Source organism: Colias philodice, chromosome 12, assembly GCF_061535455.1.
Source record: "Colias philodice isolate Cphi_HAF_F1 chromosome 12, ilColPhil1 Martin Lab GWU primary, whole genome shotgun sequence".
Classification (NCBI taxonomy): Eukaryota; Metazoa; Arthropoda; class Insecta; order Lepidoptera; family Pieridae; genus Colias; species Colias philodice.
In genome coordinates, this window is record NC_143097.1 from 7245134 (window position 1) to 7266605 (window position 21472).

The window sequence follows — 21472 nt, forward strand, 5'->3', positions numbered from 1 at the left end:
TTAACCTACTAACGTAGCGTGTTGTTGGAATTCTCATTCCGAGAGATATATGCACGAACGATACAATAAATCAACGTATGTACAGTAGAAATACCTCGGGGAAAGTAAATTACTTCATAATAGTAAACCTAAAGTAAATAATAATAACGAGGTCTAAATTCATGATTTACAGTTATGAAACTGACTTTTCACTTAGAAAACGAAATCAAAACATATCGAAAGTTACCATCCATAAATGAGGTTAAATGCTCGTAAAAATTGCGCGTATTCACGCACGCGCTTTACATTTTGAAATATTTTTAAGAGAAATACATAAAGCCTACAATAAATACGTAAGTCTGAGTAGTCTTCTTTCCCATGAATCTTCCACATAGTAAAGGAAAGAAAAAGAGACGAACATTATCATACATAGTACATATTTGTTTGGTAAAAATATTAGGTCTTATTTAATTCATTTCATTAAATTAAGTCAAAATAAGCCTTGAAATAGAATTTCGGAATATTCTGGACTTGTCAAGAAACGAAAAATTTTCACTGCTTTTATTACGTCAGGTATTGTTTGCCAATAATGCCCCAGAGGCTGTTCAGCACTTCATGCGAACGTGGTCATTTTATTATACGAATGAAATAATAATTACTCAGCTGTCACTTGCGTAGCATAATTAGTTAGGCTCATTTACATAATATACACTTCCTTTGAGTTATGTAATTATTCTAAATTTTCTTAAGTATGACAGTCATTCGCTATAATATGCTACGGTTTTCATGTACATAAAAAAAGTTATCATAATCATCAGTTATTCGGATGTTTGGATAAAAATGATCTATGTGCAGTTATTTTAATTGGCAGTGGTTTTTGAGTTTATTAAATTGTAACAAACTATCTTTCCTTTGTAAAACAAATTTTATAATTATAATAATACTAGATTTCCGCTCGCGGCTTCGCCCGCGTTTTCAAAGGAAAAACCGTTAGTTCCCGTTCCCGTGGGATTTCCGGGATAAAACCTATCCTATGTGTTAATCCAAGTTACCCTCTATTTAGTGTGCTAAATTTCATTGTAATCGGTTCAGTAGGTTTTACGTGAAAGAGTAACAAACATCCATACAAACTTTCGCCTTTATAATAGTATTAGTATTATGTAGTCTATACCCGACCCCACACATGTTGATTACTAGGACGTCCTTGTCATAGGGCTACATAACGACCCGTTCTTAGACTTACTTAAAATAAGTTGATAAAATTGGTGAAGTCGTTTCCGAGAAGTTCAATTACTAATATGACACGCGAGTTCTCTCTATAACATAAATATTATATGGAAATTAATATTTTAGTGCCTCATGACTTTAATTAGAAGTATACTTAATTATTGAATAAGGGTTGTATTTTGGTTGTGTACTCTGAAATCAATTTATGTTGAACCACTCATTTTAAATATCATCCATTTGTGTTACAAAATTTACTGAATACGAGTGATATTAGAATAAGTATTGCTAGAAAATTTAAAGGAAGCAATTAAAACAAACAAAAAATACTTGGTCTTATTTTTATTTTCTTATGAAATAACCTTAAATAACCACACAGAAATACTTAAAAGGCGTATCTAGTTCTAATATCTTCTAGTTTCTTAGACACTTCTGCGGGAGTTCTCTCCAAGTCACCCGCTATCGCCTTTTGCTTCGCCGGCTCGAGCGAGTTGAATTGCTCACATAAATCGCCGTCAATTACGTTCTGTAACAATTAAACGTTTTAGAAAGTTAGAATGACATCAAGACTAGTTTCATCTTAGCATGCTAGGTTTAAATGTTATGTGTGTAATGCAAGGTTCATCCCGCAGCTTCACTCGTGTGGTACATGGAAGAATAGAATTTCATGTTAATCCATCCAGACTACTCTATTGTGCAGCTACAATTAACTCGTCGTTATAATATATTGAAATAGATTGCAAATGTGTGTGTTAACGCTTTATGGTTGGCACATTTGTGACTAGCGTAAAAAAAAATCGCGTTTTTCTGATGAAATACATCCGTAAACAGCACAATATCTAACCATTTTCTACGAAAAACGATAATCAGAAATCCAAAATAAAAAATTTGATTAATGTTGTCAATCTTCGTTGCGTATCGTCCTTGCAGAAAAATGCGGACCAATTTTAGCCCGATCGTGCGGGGTGAGGTAAGTGTTTAATTTTGGCGGGAGGCGGCGAGTGTCCGTTCTGTAGCGTTTAGCTACTATTATGTATTCCGTGGTTGATATGTTCGTTCCACACACTACAGCAGTGCCTAATTAATGAGTTGATATGTTCGTTCCACACACTACGGCAGTGCTGCACAGCACGTCCGACTCTCGGGAACTTGCTCACCGTGCGGGCCCCGCGCGGCGCCAGCACGGCGGGGCGCGCGGGGCCGCACGCCGCGCTCGCTCTACCAACCGTGTAACACAACCGCGTACGCACGCGCTTGCTGACTTGCACGTTTGGATAGTGTATAGTGTCATTTGTATAACGCGAATCATGTAAAAAGAACGCTGGATGAAAGTGATGAGGTGTGTTTTGGCATGTATCGAGTTTAGCACGAAAGTTATTTGCTGCTTATTTTATTGTTGAAGTAGGCTCTCGAGTCGTGACTTCGCAACTACATATTTGTTATTCTTATACCACCTAATAACACCAAATAGACCAATAAATCGCCAATGCGCAGCTTAACCGTCAGCGTTCTTTTTACATGACCCGACCTATATAATATATTTCACCCAAATCATTGAGTTACAAGTACTACGTACTAGAGAGGACATCGCTACTACACTTTTTTTAACACGAGTTAGAGTCAATTGTCTTATGCTCAATTATTTTTTTGTTACATTGATTGGTTTTAATTGATATTTATTTGTTACATTGTATTTATTTATTTACTCTTTATTGTACAAGAGTCTAATAAAATAAAAGTACAACAAAACCATTCAAAATGTACAAATGGCGGCCTTATGGCTCAAAGCCATCTCTGCCAGGCATTGATTGGTTTTACATAATTTATAAGTAATAAGAGGCAGAATATCTACAAAGTGTATGACTCACTAGCCGCCCGCGCTGCTGCGCTTGTCGCACAGATTTTGTTCGTGCCCTCTCTAGTAATAATACCTCAATGACCCAAATGGTATACCTATATTTGTAACTATGTACATTTTTGCAAATAAATATCATTTGAATTTTGTCTAACTTTATGATTCCTTCTTTCAATTAGACTTTTTGTTGTATGTATTGCACGCCTCATAAGCGAAGCGTTGAGGTGGGTACTACTGTCACTTCGCGCAAAACATCTGATTTTTCAAACTTAAAATGTCTTTATGTATCATACATTGCACTTTTAAGATAATACATACACACACATATTAAGAAAAAACACTATTTTTAACATTCATGATATTTTTGACGTCATTTTTGTTATTTAAACTAGTTAAAAAACAGTTTAAAAAAGTTCTGTCTTGGACGTCCGTGTGTCTGTATGTGCGGAGGATTTTCTTGTTAACACGATAGCGACCGAAATACTTTACTAATCGAGTCTTTTTTTTTCTCTTACGCTTGAGTATGCTCAGGAATAGAACCCTTTCATTTTTCAGGGTCTGATTCGATGTGGTTTAATTGTTATTAAATAAACAAAAATAATAATTAATAAATAATTATTAAAAAAAATTATGAGGCGTGCACTTTTGGATTTTCCAAATTATTTGTAAATATGATGAGGTATGTGTGATATCTAAATACTGTACTTAAAGTGTGATTGAATGTGTATAGTGTAACAATTATGATTGAAAAGTGAACTCATTTACTTTAAAATATGTGCAAATTTAATTAACAATAACACCATTTTAACTATTTAGAAAGTAAGTTTGATAATGAATCTCACCTTAACAGGGTAATAATAGCTCCTGAAGGACAAGTGATCTCTGCCACACAGCGGCGGATTCTCGCTTCTCATGTGCATCTCCAAGTGTTGAAAGAAGTCATGGTCTTCTCTAGACGTGAATGGTAACAAGACTCCCAAAGATCCACTAACAGTTGCATATAATAGTGCTTCTGATCCTCCGGGAATCAAAGTGGCTCTTTGTAATGAAGTTATTGTTTCCCCAACGTGGAAGTTGACAACCATGTCTCCTTTTTGTGATGCTCCGTTTAATAGACCTGGGAAATTTATTTAATTAAAATGGTGCAACTAAAAGAGATTTAATTATGTTTTGAATGGATCTTCAGATAAAGGATAGTAATCACTTGAAATCATTAGTCTAGCATGTGTGGATTGATGTGGTATCATCATTTAAAATAAAGAGAAAATGTGAACATTAAATTCCACAAAGTAATACATATTTTAATTTAGGGCCGATTTTTCAATGCTTGGATAAAACTTATCCGTCCAATAAAGTATTACACGATAATATTAAAATGTCACGTAAACTGTCAAATACGGGCAATTAGAATACGTTTTTAAAATGGTCGTTTTATACATTATTCAATGAATAAGTTTTATCCAAGCATTAAAAAATCGGCCCTTAGTTGAATAACTAAACTCACCTCTGTCCCATAATGCTTTGTTGCCTGTAGGGTCTTCGTCAACATCATCTGTGACAGATTGCGGCAGTCTCATAATAGCAATATTACCAAACTTGTCAGACATCGCTATTGTGTCGTAATCTAAAATACACGTATTTGTGATCCACCTAGGATTTGTATCATCTGCAAATATAATCAGTTGGTTCTCTCTCTTTTTGTATTTCACACAGAATATAGATTCTTGAACGTCAGACACGAAAATCCTATGTCTTATGGTTTTGATGTCTGCAATGAGGTTTGGAATGTGTCTGTTTTCGCATTTTCGCAATAGCTTTCTCCTTCCAATGTCGTACAGTCGGAGCATGCGACCTACACCGGCTAAGAGACGACCGTTGAACGCGGCCAGAGCTCCAGGATATTCATCAATTGGAGTTTTGTGGACCAATTCCAATTTTCCTGTGTTGTACATCTGGAAAAAGTTCAAAATTTAGTCTATACGTAAAATAATTTCGTAATGTGAAATTTGTATGAAAACAATCTCAGATCTAGTTAAATAATCGTCAATGTATTTCAGATGAAACACGGAATAGGTTGACATCATTGATATTTTCAAACATTAAATGAGGGAACGGGGAACAATCCATCATCGGCGAGCGGGTGGCGTGAGCTCGTGTACAGCTTGCGCCGCCCCGGGGTGGGCATTTGGTGGAGGGCCTGGAAACGGGCATTTGGTGGAGGGCCTGGAAACGGGCAAGTGGCGGAGGGCCTGGAAACGGGCAACTGCTGGGCGGGACATGCGGAAGATTGCGAATGTGTACCCGCATCCCGTCTAAAGCAGCGCATTGGTACACGGTGGGGTTTTAGTCGGTAGGAATCCGACATAACCCACGACTTCTTCGCCGGGAGCCGTGGGTATCTTAGGCAAGATTTCCCCACTTGAAAAAAAAAAAAAAAAAGGTCCAAATTATCAACTAAAAATATTATACATGTATTAAACAATCCTCACCTTATACACATGCAGGCTGCCGTCGGTGCAGGAGCGCGGCGAGAGCACAGCGTCGCGCGCCACGCCCACCACGAGGTGCGCGAGCGCGTGGTCCCCGTGCGCGGCCCAGCGCAGCGCGCACAGCGACACGGCCGCCTCGTTCTGCTCCAGCGGCACGCGGCACAGCGTGCTCGCCCCGCCGCCGCTCGTGCCCATGTCCACCACGCGGATTTGGGACGCCCACATACCTGTTACGAGTTATTTTATTTTAAACCTTTGTTGTATGTCTAAGGACTCTTTCAATTTATGCGTTTCGCATCGGACCGCTGCCGCACGTTTTCCGTGCCGCTAGTTATAACCCGCTGCCGTGCAGTTGCAGTACGGTAGCAGTCCGTTACCAAACGCTTAAAATGAAAGCGTATCTGACTGCCGTGCGTTTGTATGCTAGTGCTGTTTTAAATTTATTTGACACCAGTTAAGCCATGGACTCTGACGAAGAAACATTACTGTTAGTGCTCTTCAACTGCCCGTCCGTATTATTACCACGACTGACTTATATATTATAACCTCAAAACGCGCGTATTTCTGTACTTGAGTACCCGTAGAAATATAAGATGATTGAATTAGATTAGACCAAAAAATTAATTTTTAGAGCACGAATATTCTCTGTCAAATCATAGCGATATATCGATATCGATTTTTATTAAAAAATATCAATATTGATATTTTCAAAAAACATCGATACGATATATATCGATACTTTATTGCATTTCCGACATCCTTATGGGACTTGCGACGTTGCCGTCCTGCTGTCGGGCGTTCGCGGTACGGACGCCGCGCTGTTGCCGCACCGTACATTTTGTATGAAAACAAACGACCGGCCGTGCGCCGTACGACAAACGCACCGCCTCGGCACTGTAGCGGTCCGATACGAAACGTATAAATTGAAAGAGCCCTAAGAACAAGTATGTTGGAGACATTTTTAAAATACTTTTATCAATTCAGTTTTATCATTATTGTTAAATTTTTAGTTGAATGCCAATGTTTACTTTCTATACGATGTTACTATCTGTCCCAGAAAAAGTTTTTCTGCCTTCTTTTTATCGAAATTTAATAAAAAAATTAAGGGTCAAGACATTTCACAAGAATTTTATAATTCGATTTTTTATCTTAGAGCACGGCACCTTATACATCATGTGTTACTTAGAATGAACATAAAATATTTTAGCTACACAATATTAAGTAATTTACTAATTTTATATTAGGTTTGTATCTAATGCTTGAATCAAATGATTTACAGAAATCATCTGGGATTAACGCATAGATTTAATGTAGCCACAATCGATTAGAGCGTGTTTGCTTTATGCGAACCACTCTTGCCCAGAGAATGTGGCAAATTAAAATTCAGATTTTTTTACACACCTGCTCCAGCTTTAGGTGATGAAAATATGTTTTCGGGCAAAACATCAGATAAAAAGGCATCGGCCATTTCATTAGCTAGCTGCTGTTCTTCAGGACCGCCACCAGCAGCTGCTTCTCGCATTTCTTGCGCCATTTGTACCCTGATCAATAAATATACCAACTGTTAACTTGTGTTTTATAAATTTGAAGAAAAATAATAGTTATTGACTAAATCAGTACTGCAGGAGTATCCACATTTAATTCAGTGAAGTGTGTTATTGTCATCAGGTAAATATATTTTTTTGATGAAAATCAAATACAAATATATTTTTATTATTTACCTTCTTTGCTTTTTCATTTCTTCTGTGTATGAATTGTGATCAGTCTCCAAGATTATGATGTGATTTGTGTCCGGGTTGACAATGAATTTTCTCGGCGTATACTCAAGGGGTACATAGTTCTGATTGAAAACTGCACCCAACTTTTCCAGGGCCAAAATTCTCAAAGTGTTTGACGAAATCGCTACGATACCCTCCGTACACTGTTCTGTAAGAGAATGAAATCTTAAGAACTTTCATATACAACCTGCTATACTTGGTAAAAAAAATTTTTGAGGTAAATTTGTCCACGGCATGGTTTTGCCACCTTCATCACCTGAGCGACTCCAGTTAGGCTATGGAATATGCCGAGTTCCGCACTCAACTGCGAACAGGAGTTTGGATATGCTCTACGACGTTGTGGGCTTATCACTGCATGCTACAGCTACGCACCACTCTCACAAAGCGCAGCCCGAAAGCCGCACTTTGCAAACACGTCGATCGAACTATATGCTTCGAAAAGACTAAAATATTAAACTATTATACCTGAACTGAATCCTGCTGCATATTCCAAGCATTCATAGGAAAGTGGTGTGAGATGAAATCTATTTTGATATTGGTATCCGAGCCATGTTCTTGACGATACAGCAAGTACAGCTTCTGCAGACTGTACTCTCACTTTGAACAGTTTTACTGGCCGTGATCCTAAGTACCTTAAACATTATACTTCGTTAAAATCAAAGAAAAAACAACAATTTATAAAATAAAATCGTATTATCTCAGATCTGGTTAAAACTCGTCAATGAATTTCAGATGAAACACGGGAGCGAAAAAGTTGACATCATTGGGAACGTTAAAATAAATGAAAGGGATTCAACATAAAGCATAATTACCTGGTTCTAGTGTCTGCTAGATCACCACTCACGGAATCCAATGTTGTTCTTAGCAATACACCATTGCTCAGTCCAATGTTCAAATGTAATGCAGATTTAGCACCTGATTCAAAAGGCTGATCTACAATACATAGTGACTCGGGACTGGCTGGCAAAGCTTGCATTGATCTTGGTGAAAGACAATCCTAAAATAAAGCAATATGATTAATTGATATTCCAAGAGACTACATAAATAATTTTTTTAGTACTAATTCAGAAGTTTATTGAATAACGCATTTTAGGTTGTTGTAATCACATACATTCAGTGGTGTCCTAGTATCATCATAATAAGTTATTTAAAGTAAAAAAATCTATAGTACATTTATTTATACTTACAGCTGGATCCAATGAAATAATTCTGACAGTGTTATCACTCAAGCCCACAGCCAAGAACCATGCTCTTTGCTCTCCAGTTGCAACAGACCCCAGTGCCATACAAGATACATCTGATGATAACTTCTTTCTTTCAGTGTATTCATTGAGTTGTCCGGTCTAAAATGCAAGGTAAAGGTAAGAAAATTGTCAACCAACATTATTTAATGTACAATTTCATATTAGTTTTTAAGAATTTGTCCACGGCATGGTTTTGCCACCTTCATCACCTGAGCGGCTCCAGTTAGGCTATGGAATATGCCGAGTTCCGCACTCAACTGCGAACAGGAGTTTGGATATGCTCTACGACGTTGTGGGCTTATCACTGCATGCTACAGCTACGCACCACTCTCACAAAGCGCAGCCCGAAAGCCGCACTTTGCAAACACGTCGAAAAATAGTTTTATAATACAATAGCAACTTACAGGGTCCATTTCAAAGTAAACCAATTCACCGCCAGTTAAAGCGATTACTACTTGTCTTTGATTTACGGCACATTTTACGATCGACTTTTTGCCAGGCGCCTTCCATTCGTTCACACGCTTGTCTGCGCGTATGTGACGAATACCATCAGGGTACACTTGCACTAAGGCATCGCTGCCTAGAGCGTGGCAACTCAATGTGGGGGTTGTTCCGAGAAAGCCAGAATCTGTCACTTCTTCAACTGTTTCACCAATAGAGAGCACAAGCGTAGCATTAACGAACGATACAATGATGTAAGAGTCATATTCGTCTGCAACCAAAAGAAAAAAACTAATAGGATAGAGAAATTTCGTAAATTTTGAATAAAGAAAATTCCTCTTGACAGCAGCCTCCAATGACGAAAATGGATTCCATGATGCCTACCTTTGCATGATTCGAGGAATCCATCTCATTTGCTCATCGCCCGATAGTCGATTCTGAAAAGAAAAACCACTGGTGTTTATGTATGACAAACAACCAGGGTTTTATTAGTAACTTGTTGATAATAAGGAGCATTCATAAGTGGTTATTAGGTAGCGTCACGGTATTTCAGTAACACGGACCAATAAATATAATCATTAGCTCCTGTCTTTAACTACTTTCCTGTGAATTGTTGTAATATGGGCTTGACTTTTTATTTTTTACTTTAAATTAAAGGCAGGAAAGTGAATAACAATATATTTACTCACCATCTTTATGCCTGCGGACCGTCCATACTGCATTGGGTGAACCTGGCAATTCTGAAACAGCCATTTCCGCCACTTCTAATCCATGTCTTAAGGCCCTTAAAGATGATCTGGGGCCTCGTCCACACGCAAGATATACTTGAGGAGTATCTTCACCAGTTAGGTCTGCCACTTGAGAAGCTAAAATGAAAGTTTTAATTTAATTATGGGCTTTGAGACAAATAACAGTTTCAGACTAAAGAACTTTAAAATAAATAAATACGAAAGCTAGATACTCTGACATTTACCTAATATGGGTGAAAGTGAATCCAATTCATCAACAAGCACTAAATTTCTTAGTGGTCTTGGGGCAAAGAAAAATGTATCGCCCTCTTCCAAAGGCATTGCAGAGCTGAACTCTGGCTCATCATCTTCATCACCCAAATGTGCAATTTGGTACAAGTAACTGAAAAGCACAAATTATATTAATATGTATACTTCAATTTTTATATTTTTTTTAATAAAATATGTTTTTACAATTTTAAATGTTTATCTCACATCAGTGTGCACTTGCCCCATTAATAAGGCAGGACCTTGGTTCTGAGATATTTAATATAGCATGAGTTATATAAATGTGCCATTGGGACAGCCTTATGACACAGGCTCACATGCATAGATCTATGAAAGTGAAAATATTATAAAATAATACTTACTGGTTGCCAAATTCACATGCAACAAACAAGAACCCAGTTTTCAAGACACACATAGATGTGGCTACTGGTACTGTATCAAAATATTTGAGTTTGATTTCAGTGACCATGTCTTCATCAGTTTCTATGGTGATTTTAAAAATATCACCCTGTTCAGTCTGTGCCAAAAAGAAAAACATGGATTTTGTCTTGTGTGTTGCCGAACACACAAAAATCATTCCCCTCTCTGGGTCATCTAAATCATTACGTCTTCTTGGAATAGGGCATCTGATATCATGCTGGTCTCCCAAATTCTTGTAAGTCAAATAATTTTCTGAACAAATTAATACTCCTGAAGGTCCATCATTGCCACCAGGAACTGTGATAAGGAAGTTAGCATGTTCTTCCAAGGGTTCAGAATATTTTCTTACTACATGGTTGAGACCCAAGTCAAGTTCGTAGAATGTTAATGTTTGTTGTGTTTTTTGAGCTGCTTCACCTATAAATAAAAGAAAAGATTAGAATCTTAAAGAATAACAAACACTTTATTTAAATTAAATCTTATATCATACAGGGAGGATTTAGCGTCACTGTCAGTCAGAAACACGGACCTCAAGTTAATCATTTAGTAATACATATTAATTTGGAAATATTTTAAAATAGTTAGTTAATATACATACCAGTAGGATCAGAATCTGCTTCTTCATAATCAATTTCCAAGCATGCAAACATTGGATTTTCAAAGCCAACATCAACTCCAACCATGTGATATACTAATGTGTTAGACTTGTGTGCTTCCAAAGGAGAAGATATAGTTAATCTCGCTTCAGCATCTCTGTTCAAAATGTATACTAATTTTTGTTTTTCGATTGCACCTAAAATAATATTAACACTAGAACACAATGTAGATATCGGTCAGGGTGTACCCTTGGGGGCGCTAAAGAAACATCTATTTTTTATGGTTTTATTGGCAAGAATAGCCTAAAATAAACCCTTTTTATTCTTTGTATTTTTTCTCTAATGTTGAAAGTTTTCGAGATAATCGAGTTTTAATATACTCATTTACAATGGAATCTGAACTTAGACGATATTTTGAATTTTTTTTTTAGTCAGTATAACACCTATTTTTTATGGTTTTATTGGCAAGTATAGCCTAAAATAAACCCTTTTTATTCTTTGTATTTTTTCTCTTAGGTTGATAGTTTTCGAGATAATCGAGTTTTAATATACTCCTTTACAATGGGATCTGAACTTAGACGAAATTTTGAAATTTTTTTTAGTCTATATAATACCTATTTTTTATGGTTTTATCGGCAAGAATAGCCTAAAATAAAACCTTTTTATTCTTTGTATTTTTTCTCTAATGTTGATAGTTTTCGAGATAATCGAGTTTTAATATACTCCTTTACAATGGGATCTGAACTTAGACGATATTTTGAAATTTTTTTTTAGTCAGTATAACACCTATTTTTTATGGTTTTATTGGCAAGTATAGCCTAAAATAAACCCTTTTTATTCTTTGTATTTTTTCTCTTAGGTTGATAGTTTTCGAGATAATCGAGTTTTAATATACTCCTTTACAATGGGATCTGAACTTAGACGAAATTTTGAAATTTTTTTTTAGTCTATATAATACCTATTTTTTATGGTTTTATCGGCAAGAATAGCCTAAAATAAACCCTTTTTATTCTTTGTATTTTTTCTCTTAGGTTGATAGTTTTCGAGATAATCGAGTTTTAATATACGCATTTACAATGGAATCTGAACTTAGACGATATTTTGAAATTTTTTTTTTAGTCTATATAATACCTATTTTTTATGGTTTTATTGGCAAGAATAGCCTCAAATAAACCCTTTTTATTCTTTGTGTTTTTTCTCTAAGGTTGATAGTTTTCGAAATAATCAAGCGAGTGTTTTCTGGCACTACGCCGGCTGCTGCCGCAGCACGCTCGCTGCGCTCGCTCGGCTCGTGCGGGTCTTACAGAGTTCTAACCTAACCTAGCAACCAGCTTTCTGCCCTGAGTCGGGGTGGGTAGATTTGGGTAGGTAAAGGGAGCCGTCGGTCGCGGTTGCTTTTCGGCAACGTGGTTTTCAGCGACGTGGGCAGTCGGGACTGCATCTGCAGTTTTCACTGCGAATCCCGCGACGACCTACGCCCGGATACACCCGGTGAATGTCCCGCAACAGTCTGCGAAAGCGAGCGGCGTCACTTGGCAGGCTTTTCAATATATTTTGCCGGTACATAAATTCGCCCATATACCATTTTAAGCGCGCTACGCTGCGGCATGTACGGCAATGACGTTTTAATTCAAGCCACTGGCGCTCTATTGTGTTTATATGCACCTTTACCCGCACCATGGTCGGGTCGTCCAGAATCTCAGGTACTTGCTGACCAAGCGCTGTATTTACTGGTATATCCACAGTGCCGTTGACAAATTCGACACTGTGGTTTACCCTGTAGTGGCCACCCATGCCCAACCTTCGCTCCACACCCAAATAACTCCTGTGACAATCCGACATAATGTGTGTTCCAGGGCGCACATTTGCCCCTATTATAGGCTGCAGAGTCTCCATGCTCTTGTCCGGTACCAACTCGACGTGGACTTTCTTAGTCAGACGACTCACGCAACCAAAAGTCCATACTTGATGCTGCAGAAGCCGACCACGGTGGTACTTCCTCGTGTAGAGGTGGGATTCATCTACCTCTACAACATCTTCAGGACCACCGATCAGATCTCGGTCATGGGCCTCTGCAGTATCGCAGACCTCCCTCAAAAAATGATATATCTGGATGGCTGATTTTTTTGACACCCCTACGTCTTTTGCCGCCTGCGTCACTTTGTCTCGACGCAGGAAGTGGAGAATCAGTCCAATTACTGGCAAAAAGGGTATATTAACTCTTTCAAAGAATGTATTTTTCAGAGGACTTATAATTTTATTGCATCCCTGACGCCTGCATCGCCAACGAAAACCCATTTTGTAACTTTCCTTCGCCTCCCTATTCATGGGTCTGCTACAAATTGGACAGCGAGGAACGCGCTGTGGTAATAGATACCACGCTTTGGCAGCTTCAACAGCGCGTTCCTCGCTGTTTATTTTGCCGGCGACATTCCATAAAGAAAAATTATTGATTAAAAGTAGGGACCTATACTGGTTGTCCATACTTTAAAATCAACAATAACAACTCAACAACAATAACAACTCAACAACAATAATAAGAATAACAACCAACAAGAACAATGACAAACCAACAAAAACAATAACAAATCAACAAAAACAATAACAAATCAACAAGAACAAATAACAATAACGACAACAGAGACGAATTATTTTTAGAGAAATTAGCAAAATTTCCGAAAGCAAGTTTTTTTAAATGTTTTTACATACTTTCTTATATCGAAATTGAGTGTTTACCGTAAGGAGAGCCGCGTCCATACAAACAGCACTTAGAAGAAATTCGCATTTTTTGAAATTTTGTATAATAATGAAGATTTATTAGCTGGTTGTGCTTGATAAACTAAAATTAAACACTTTTTAGTCTTTGCATTATTTCTCTACGTAGTATAGTTTCCCTGTAAATTGAGACTGAAAATCTGAATAAAAATGTTCTACAGTAAGTTTCTCGAAAACTATCAACCTTAGAGAAAAAATACAAAGAATAAAAAGGGTTTATTTTAGGCTATTCTTGCCGATAAAACTATAAAAAATAGGTATTATATAGACAAAAAAAAAAATTTCAAAATTTCGTCTAAGTCCAGATCCTATTGTAAATGAGTATATTATAACTCGATTATCTCGAAAACTATGAACATCAGAGAAAAAATACAAAGAATAAAAAGGTTTTATTTTAGGCTATACTTGCCAATAAAACCATAAAAAATAGGTGTTATACTGACTAAAAAAAAATTTCAAAATTTCGACTAAGTCCAGATCCCCTTGTAAATGAGTATAAATTATAACTCGATTATCTCGAAAACTATCAACATTAGAGAAAAAATACAAAGAATAAAAAGGTTTTATTTTAGGCTATACTTGCCAATAAAACCATAAAAAATAGGTGTTATACTGACTAAAAAAAATTTCAAAATTTCGACTAAGTCCAGATCCCCTTGTAAATGAGTATAAATTATAACTCGATTATCTCGAAAACTATCAACATTAGAGAAAAAATACAAAGAATAAAAAGGTTTTATTTTAGGCTATTCTTGCCAATAAAACCATAAAAAATAGGTGTTATACTGACTAAAAAAAAATTTCAAAATTTCGTCTCTTTTTTCCATAGCGCCCCCAAGGCTACACCCCAACCTAGATATCTTAACTAATACTGTTGAATTTTTATAATAATTGCAAGTGACGGTTAAAAAATAATTTCATTTAGTATTCATTTACAAAATAGTCATAAGAAACTATGGATTTAATAAAAATATAATTTGAATGTTATTGCCCCCTAAAATAAAATCCCCTCTTTCTATATTTGATCCCAAACTATGACAATATAAATGAATATTAAAAAGAAAATCTTACCAATCATAACTGCTCTGCCTTTGGGATCAATAGCTAGATACTGTCCTGGTACAATTCGTCTACATCCCGATTTGCCAAAGGTTTCTTGATGCACCTTCTCCAGTATATTTTTAGCTGGTATATACTCTAATATCACTATTCGACCAGAATCTGAACCAATGACAATGTAATCTGGAAATAATCGTTTTGTTAGATCTTGCATGTGGTCATGTAAAGATTTAGTGGCATATTTATTGTAATTTTAACTGTCCCATGAACATGATACATCCCAGCAATCACTGTAATTGCCAAGTGCGACGTGATGGGTGTTCTATCTATGCATCTAGTTATACCATGCACCCTTCAATAATAAGAGCCATGGAGCAAGACAATGCAATATGTTAAGAATTTAAGGTTATAAAGTAACCGGCCGATCGCCGGCTTTCAACAATCTCCTTCATGGACGTTATCGCACGTGGTTCTAGAGGTTATTTACCTTTTGTGCCGCCAGTGAGTCGAAACGCCATCATAGATCTTATGACACCGAATATTTCTACTTTCATCAAGGTATGCACTTTGCCGGTGTTAGGATCTGGGCGAAGAAGCTCCAATGTTTTCCCACGAGATATTACTATCTCTTGTTGTTTTGTTCCAGAGAAATTACCATGCACCGCATGAGTAATGGCCGTTGAGCCTTGGAGAGTCAAGTTGTACAGGAACATTTTGAACTTATCTCATTAGTCCCTAAAAATAGGAAACAAAAATTAATATGGGAGTGGTCGGACACCATTATTATCTTGTTAACTTATATTGAAGTTAGTAGTAGTAGTAAAATGTGAAGCTCGTAACTAACGAAAGCAGAAAAATATTGTGCTTCCGAATGGGTGAGCATACGTATGATTTCGCACCTTAAAAACGACCACGACAAATACTTATAATCTATCGTGGAGATACCTAGTGCAAATACAATAATCACATTACTCAAAATATTATAAGAATTAATTATTTCACATACCTGAGTAAATTAAACGAGGGATTGCCGCAATGCGGCTAGATAAATTTGTCGATAAATTAAAGCGCCTATGAGCGTAGCTCAAAATGGCGGCTCGCGAAAGAATTGACGCTTCTTCAATAAGCATGTTGAGGTTTGGACCGGCGCCTGAATCTGACCAATCAAAATAGAGCATTTGCCGCAATGGCGGCGATTTATATAGATATGGTATTGCCATACTCAGAAAAATAATTTACAAAACTAAAATAATTTACAAAACTATTACGATAGATGGCGTGGAAAACAATTTTGCATATTCTACTGGATACTAGATGGCTCTTCTAGTTGCTTGCAATGACACCACAATGGCACCTAGTGTTGAAATAATGAACTGATTTTCAAACAATAAAATAGAGATGTCGCTGTGGGCTTTTCGGGACTATATTATTGGAACGACCGACGTCGTCGTCGTCGATATAATATTATAATTAACTAGCGGTCCGCCCCGGCTTCGCCCGTGGTACATGTTTACGTTTTCTCTACATAAGAACCATCCTCGTACTTCAAGGAATATAATAAAAAAAGAATTATCGAAATCGGTTCAGCCGTTCTCGAGTTATGCGCTTACCAACACATTTTGCGATTCATTTTTATATATAAGATTATATTTTATAGAAGGCGGTTGCTTATTGAAAACCACAATAAACCTTACGATAAACGTGATTCAGAATAATATACAAACTTAGAAAAATAAGTAACTACATACTACTTAGTAATTTTTTTAGTAAAAAAATATTTTATCAATATAGGTACCTATGTCATGAGACTTGTACAAGAAAATACAAAATATTTCCGTGGATTATTGTCGTCGCACGTATATTTTGTATTCATAAAAAGGGCTTTGGTCCATTGTGGTGTGTCTTTTAATTCTATTTTCTGGCTGCGCGGCGCGGCGCGCCTTCACAATGTATCTCTTCAGACGCAAGCGCACCTGAGTATTTGGACCCATTTTACTTTGAGACGCCGCGTTCTTTATTGGATCATCAGTCGACAAGAAACTGAATATATTTTTTGGTATACCGTGCCTCTGGACGATGAATACAAGTTACGGTGGGCTGGATATCCATGGTTGATTTGAATCTAATTTTATTATGATTTTTTCTGTGTTATATTGCTCAAGAAATGTTTATGATTTCAATTGGTAGGTATTGTTTTTGTAGTTTAAACATTAGTTTAAATACTAGAAATTTGTTTTTTTGATTGAATATAATACATATATCAATAGTTAACAATTGATATATTCAATCGGTTTATACATAACTATTCCGATAATAAAGAAAATATAAATATAATAATAAATAATATTGTTCTTTAATAAAGAACAAAACATATTCGACTTTTTAATCTTTTTATTACAATATTTCATCCTTGAATAAATTTATTGGAGGTAATGTACAGTTTAACAATATACTTATAGAGAAGTTATTACATTGAATTGCGTTTACCTGACAATCATGAATCATGTTCTCCGGACTCCGATGTTCATCGTGCACGTGTGTTCTGTATTCTTAGCGAAAATGCGAAAAGGTTTTAAGAACGTAATAATATTATTATCTTATTGCATGGACCATAGACCGTATGTATAAATTTAAAAGAATAATCTTTTAAAATACCTACCTATTCTATAAAAAGCTCTATCTGTTTTGTAATAGGTAACATACTGATACCTACTTAGTGCTATACTTTATGAGCTACAGTCTAGTAAATACAAAATAACAGGGCTTATAGAGTTATATAGCGTTTCAGACTTTCAGTAAACATAGGCCTCTTTTTTAAATGAAGCGTCAGATCATGTGATTAACGATTTTTTTCCATGCCAATAGTACTTCTTGTAATTTAGACTTTTATTTATATGCCATGTATGTTAAATCAATGTTGACATGGTTCATGCATTTTTTTTTAAATAATCACAAATCACTTATATGTCGTTATAAACCTCATCCCACATTGTAGTTTACAACAAAAACCTTTAATTTAAAATGCGGTTTCAGAAGGCTTATCCCTTCTCCTTAGGCCTTAAGAACAAAAAAACGGAAAAACGAGTACGACGTAGGTACTTAGGTTCAATTGTCATTATTATAATAAGACATAAATCTTGCAAATTCAATCAAAGAAGATGAGTAATGTATTATGTTTATACTTGGCGCGTGGCATTGTCTCAAACGTTTAGTAAAACACTTTCGAGAAATTACGTCCATTATAAATAATTATAATAGCTTGTTTTTATTACCGAATGCGAGCTAGTCAACTTATGCGTATGACACACGGCTATAACAATCGTATTGATTTGATTTATATATAAAATTGAATTGGCAATGAATCCGTATTGTCTTAGAAAAGTAATGTAGATATCTTAGACTATGTTATATGAAGATGAAGTATCACAATAGATAGAGTTATGTACTAGTAAATACTTAATACAACCTAATTACGAATATTTTATAATGGCGCCTGAGGTAACAAAAATATGGTACCTACTACCTACCTAGAGTCGTAATGCTACTATTTTCTATGTGTCAAATATAATAAGGCGTTATTTGACATCATCACATTAAAGGTCTATTCACCAGTAGTTTGTTAAATTATACCTCTATATATTTCCTCTATGATGTGATTTTAACAAGAAAACTTATCTTGATTGATGACCGATTGACTGATTGATTCATCAATGCAAATACAGCTGAATGACTGATTGTAGGTAGTACGTGGATATTTTAAACTTTCATATTAAATAGATAACAAAAGCTTACATTGATATCTCTCTTTCAGTCTGGTATTAATTAAAGGGATTATATTTTAAATTATTTTCTCTCTATATAAGTAGGTACTACATGCGTTGAATAATGTTGACTAATGTAAAATTCACAAGTAAGAAATACTTGTAATGTGACCTAATTGTCATGTATTTTATAAATGAGCATAATAATTATATTACATGTATATTGTAAAAGTCACGAGTGATTCATTCGAAAAGTATTCAGATTCAAAAGATTAATTAGGATGAAGGCATTAGCCTCAAATTGTAGGTTTATAAAAGTCATAATTTTATACATAGGTAATATCTGACCTGAAATTTCAAGATAAAGGTATTATTTATACGAATAACTTTCATTTTCTTATTATTCGTTCAGTGCTTTAATAAGCTTTTCAAACTTTTATGAAGGCTTAGTAAGTACATAATATTATCTATAGACGTATTAATTTATAAACCTTTATATGCTTTATTGATTGTTACAAAAATCGCTGCACATGATTTTGTAACGATCTTGCGATTGCAGTTATTACCATTTAAAATGAAAAATTAAAAACATGAAGGATAAGGCATTACGTCAATGTTTAAACCGTTATTGTGTGCAGGAATGCAATATTGCCAACCCTAAATCCCAATGTAAATATTCCACCCACACCCCGCGAACAAGTACCTAACTCAATATTTTGCATTGATCTCTTATAGGGCTGTGATAAAACATAACAATTATTATGAAAGTCAATGATAACAATTATTTGATATTGTATAGACCAAATATGTACATAGTTTTTTTTTTATTATTTTAATAAAAAGACTATAAATTAAAATAAATGAAAAAGGGTTGGTCCTAACTGGGTAACTCCTCATGTTAGAATTTAGTTATAGAAAGTGATGCTGCGATTAGAAATAATATTACAACGCAGAAAAATAACCTAGATCTTAGGTTTAATTATTTGAAAACTTTCAGAGATAGCCCTATAGTGCCCCTCCAGACAGCGCACCCAGCCCTTCCTTAATAAAACATCTCGATAATGAAAAGTCAGGCAGTCAGAGAGGGTGGCGAATTGCCCTCGGAGAGAAATGGCCCCTCCGCTATGCGAAACTAAGTTTTATGACCTCTAGCACAATTTTCAAAATTAAACGATACCAGGCCCACAGATTGCAATAAATATCTTAATGATATGGAATCAGAAAGTATCTCCCGACGTCACAATGAAAACGGTCGTAAGTTACATAGTTGGATGCCGGAAAGTGCAATTTGTTTATCAAATTTGAGGGTATACTTTTGTAAAATAATGCGCAGACTTAGGTTTTTGGAAAATGGATTATGCCTACGTTTGACATTCATTGCGTTTTATTTGAGGCGGCACGTGCGTGGCCACCTGTCGTAGATTCTGCACTTACAAGTCGTGTAGCATTAATGAATACAGAGTCAGCAATTATTGTAGCTAGGAAATAATTGGTTCTACAATCTCGTTATATTTGCATCGATTTAATTTCTTATTATTATTTATGATAAAGTTGCTTGTATTACCAAGTAAAGTGGTATGCTTTTGATTAAATCTAACCTGTGGCTATTAATTATAGTCATATTAAGTTATAAATTCCTAAAACGACTTTCTGTTAAGATGAGGTATGATTTCTTTCATTTACAGCCTTAGGGCTCAATTATTTCATAGGCTTTGAACTTTGTCCAATGTTGTATTGTTTGTAAAATAAGGTCCCATATATGTATATATCAAAGATTGATTATGCAAATTCTTAGCACTGCCAATGCGCTAAATCAATCAATTCTGAGCTGGACTGAGGAGTACTGTTATAATCCATTAATGAAATAGTAAAGAGGTTTTCACTAAAATACTTAATTGATTCTTGTCGCGTTCGATGCAAATGGCCGGCGCCGGATATAGACCTCCCAGCGACGCGACGATTGCATCGAATCGAATTCAAAATGGCGCCTCTTTGCTTTATTACTTAACAGACGTGCTAAGGAGGCTTTATTTCAACTACTTCCTTTACAATGCTGTTATTAATGCTGCAGCTTATAATGAATATTAAGTGGTAGATAACAGTCGAAAGTGGACAGGGTCTATTTCTATAAAAGTAGGTACCTGAATGTATTATAGTTAATTTTATTTATCTTTAAAAGTTACTTAGGGAAAAGTCGCAAAAAAAAAACGTTTTGCTAAACGATTCTATAGCGTAATTATATCACGTTTTAAACGTTCCAAATCGTTTGATTGAAGGTCCATGACCGACCCGCACGTTTTAAGTCTCATTAGACCCGGTAATAAAGGTCATTATATTTGTTATTATCTGAACTTCATTTTAGTAGACGCATGATAAAAATAACATCGATTCTCAGTTATCTAAAGCTATAGCTATAAAATTCGCACAAATGTAATCTAGCTAACATGGGAATCCAATCATCAAAAGCTTGAAATCGGTCTTCGAAATTAGTCGAGGTGATTGGAAATATTTAAGAACACTGTATTCGGCGTCAAAAACCTCAGGAGAGCCGTAAAGTGAGTAGATAACGACCTTATCAAAACTAATTGATCAGATGCTGATCCATTAAGATTGCTCACGAATTCTGTCTAGCAATTTGCTCAATTAACTTTTCTTCACTCTGATGTCATCTACCGGGTGTCCGCAGTGGAATTAATTGCTGCATATCTGTGCGGTCAATCGACAGTGTAAATTGGTTTTATATTATTTTAATCGTTCGGAATTTTTTGTATGCTGTAAAAATAACTAATATTGCACGAAGCTAAATTAGGTCTTCTCATAATTCTTTACTAGTTA

General features: G+C 35.6%; 1 protein-coding gene across 1 annotated transcript; it reads right to left on the reverse strand.

Annotated features, from left to right (window-relative positions):
• Positions 1–1530: 1530 nt before the first annotated feature.
• On the reverse strand, positions 1531–16050 carry Sf3b3 (splicing factor 3b subunit 3). The gene is made up of 17 exons (XM_089701692.1): positions 15883–16050; positions 15364–15611; positions 14889–15059; positions 11045–11239; positions 10389–10863; positions 9984–10141; positions 9700–9876; positions 8974–9281; positions 8513–8668; positions 8138–8322; positions 7791–7957; positions 7269–7473; positions 6949–7088; positions 5548–5774; positions 4563–5010; positions 3901–4175; positions 1531–1729 (listed from the first exon to the last, which is right to left on the reverse strand). The coding sequence occupies exons 2-17, from the start codon at positions 15587–15589 to the stop codon at positions 1589–1591; spliced, it is 3654 nt and encodes a 1217-aa protein (XP_089557818.1). The 5' UTR covers positions 15590–15611; positions 15883–16050; the 3' UTR covers positions 1531–1588.
• Between the last annotated feature and the right edge of the window lie 5422 nt (positions 16051–21472).